Consider the following 2,318-nt stretch of genomic DNA (forward strand, 5'->3'; position numbering starts at 1 on the left):
TCAGGCTGGTCTTGAACTTCTGACCTCGTGATCCACCCTCCTCGGCCTCCCAAAGTGCTGGGATTACAGGCGTGAGCCACCGCGCCCAGCCAAGCCCACTGTTAATCCAGCCTCAGTGGTCCTTTATGGTCATGGGTCCAATCCCCTTAAGACTGGAGGGTTCAGAGGTCAGCAGCTGTGTCTTCCAGAGGACTGGGGGCTGTGAGTGCACCGTGACACTATGGCATGTTAAGCTCCCTGACGGCAGGGCTGTGTCTTCTTCTCCTATGTTCCACCTCATGGTGCTCCGCACAGACATGGAATTGCCTGGCTCTGCCACAAGTCCCTGACCATGCCACCTTGGGCTGACCCCCTAGATGCCCAGCAGCCCAACGGTGGCCATACCTTCACAAGCTGTAGGTCCTGATGGGACAGCTGGCTTTGGGGAAGCTTGTCTTTCTGGGTGACCCATGGATGCTGCAGAACCTGCTTAGCTGTGAGGCGCTGGTGGGGATCCACGTGTAGCATCTTGGACACCAGGTCCTGGGGACACAGTGGGCAAGGGGGTGGTGGGAGGGCTGCAGGGGAGCAGGCCCCTAATGGGACACAGAAGGGCAACCATCTTCTGCTAGCTCCCACCTGAACCCTTGCAGCAGGCCCTGGGATCCATTCTCCACTCTGCTCCAGGGCTCCCCGCACACAGCCAAGGTTCCTATCTCTGGGCCTTCGCTGCTCTAGGCCCTTTGTCCTGGAACACCCTTCCATTTCTCCTTTGCGTTAAAAAAGCCATGTGGGAAAAGCTTCAGGTTTGGGCTCAGACAGATTCAGGTTCAAAACCTGCCTTTTGCACTCATCAAGTGAATGCCTTGGGCAAGTTTCTTAAACTCTCTGAGCCTCAGTTTCCCTGCTGAGAAATAGGAATAACCACTCCCTGCCTCACAGGTTGATGTGAGGTGGCCGTACATAGAGGGTTCAATTCTGTCTGGCATACAGGTTCCCAATAACCAAAAACTGTTGCTAATACTGAAAGCTCACATGCTACTTCCTCCAAGGAGGCTCTGCGTGGCATGGCCAGTTGCTCTGCTCTGTGTCTCCACCGTCCACACCCCTGGCCAAGAGGGTCCGCCTATCTGTGCCTCCAGGCATCTCTGCTCCTTGTGTGCAAACTAGGTAGTATCCCTCACTACACTAGGTTTCCACAAGGCCGGGACCGATGATGCAGCTCTGGGTGCCCCACAGGGCCCAGAATGAGAAGAGTCAATGAATGGTCACCAAGTTACCCCAACAAGGTGCGGGGATGGTGGTGGTCTGCCTGGGAATCTGCCACTTGGAGAACTACAGCAACAGGGATTTGTGGAACATCCACTTGGAGAAATGAGGCTGTTTGTGAACTGCTGAAAAGCCCTGGGATGGGACCCTGCCTCCCTCCTCCAAATAAGCCCACGCAGGCCGTACAGACTCACCTTGGCTGTCTCTGACACTGTGTTCCAGTTTCCCCCACTGAGGGTAAACTTCCCACTGCCGATCCGGGTTAGGATTTCCTCTGGTGTGTCACTGGGACCGTTGGCAAATGGAGTGTATCTGCAGAAAAGCCCGCACGGACTGGGTACAGACTCTGGCCTCCACCCTGGAACTGGGGGAGACTGTGTCTCCCCCTCAGACGGGGCACTCCCAAGATAGAGCTCCCAGAGGCAGGAGCATGTCTCTATTTCCAGACCATCCTGAGTCAGAGCTGGCTGAGCCGTTCCTATCAGACAAGCACCGCCCAGCCCAAACGCTAGGGCTACAGGAGTGGGGAAGGGTCCAGGCCAGGGACACTCACCCCGCCAGCATGGTGTAGAGCAGAATGCCCAGGCTCCAGATGTCACAGCCTTCATCATAGCCCTGGCGCTTCAGCACCTGGCAACAGGGCAGGGGAGGTGATCAGTCTGGGGAGCAGTAGAAAGTCACCACAGATGCTTCCTGCTACTCCCCTCAAGGGCAGGACAAGGGTCCCAGGCACAGGCTAGATCTCCCCTTGCCAGCTGGGCCAAGGTCACAGAGACTGGAGTCCTGGCCAACGTGGGGCCTCTAGGAGGGGGCACAAGGCCTCCAGTTCCCCCTCACTCTTACAGCTGAGGAGGCTGTGCCACTCACCTCTGGCGCCACGAAGTTGGCCGTGTAGCAAGGTGTCATGAGGAGCCCATTCTCAGCCCGCAGCTGTTTGGCAAAACCAAAGTCACAGATGCGCAGGCACTCGGGATTCCCGGACTCGTCCACGTACAGGATGTTGCTGGGCTTCAGGTCCCTGTGCACAACCTAGCGGCAGGGGCTGGGGTCAGTTCTCAGTGTGGGGAGGC

General features: G+C 57.3%; 1 protein-coding gene across 1 annotated transcript in view; it reads right to left on the reverse strand.

The window, feature by feature from the left end:
- Positions 1–1,502: 1,502 nt before the first annotated feature.
- Positions 1,503–2,318, reverse strand: part of RPS6KA1 (ribosomal protein S6 kinase, 90kDa, polypeptide 1) — a 44,951-nt gene continuing 44,135 nt past the window's right edge. Inside the window, exons 17-18 of the mRNA XM_011955583.1 lie at positions 2,116–2,277; positions 1,503–1,878 (exon numbers count right to left, since the gene is read on the reverse strand). Coding sequence (XP_011810973.1) covers positions 1,798–1,878; positions 2,116–2,277 — 243 coding nt within the window. The 3' untranslated portion in view covers positions 1,503–1,797. The remainder of the gene's footprint in view (positions 1,879–2,115; positions 2,278–2,318) is intronic.

The sequence above is a fragment of the Colobus angolensis genome, unplaced genomic scaffold, assembly GCF_000951035.1.
Source record: "Colobus angolensis palliatus isolate OR3802 unplaced genomic scaffold, Cang.pa_1.0 Scaffold4, whole genome shotgun sequence".
Lineage (NCBI taxonomy): Eukaryota > Metazoa > Chordata > Mammalia > Primates > Cercopithecidae > Colobus > Colobus angolensis.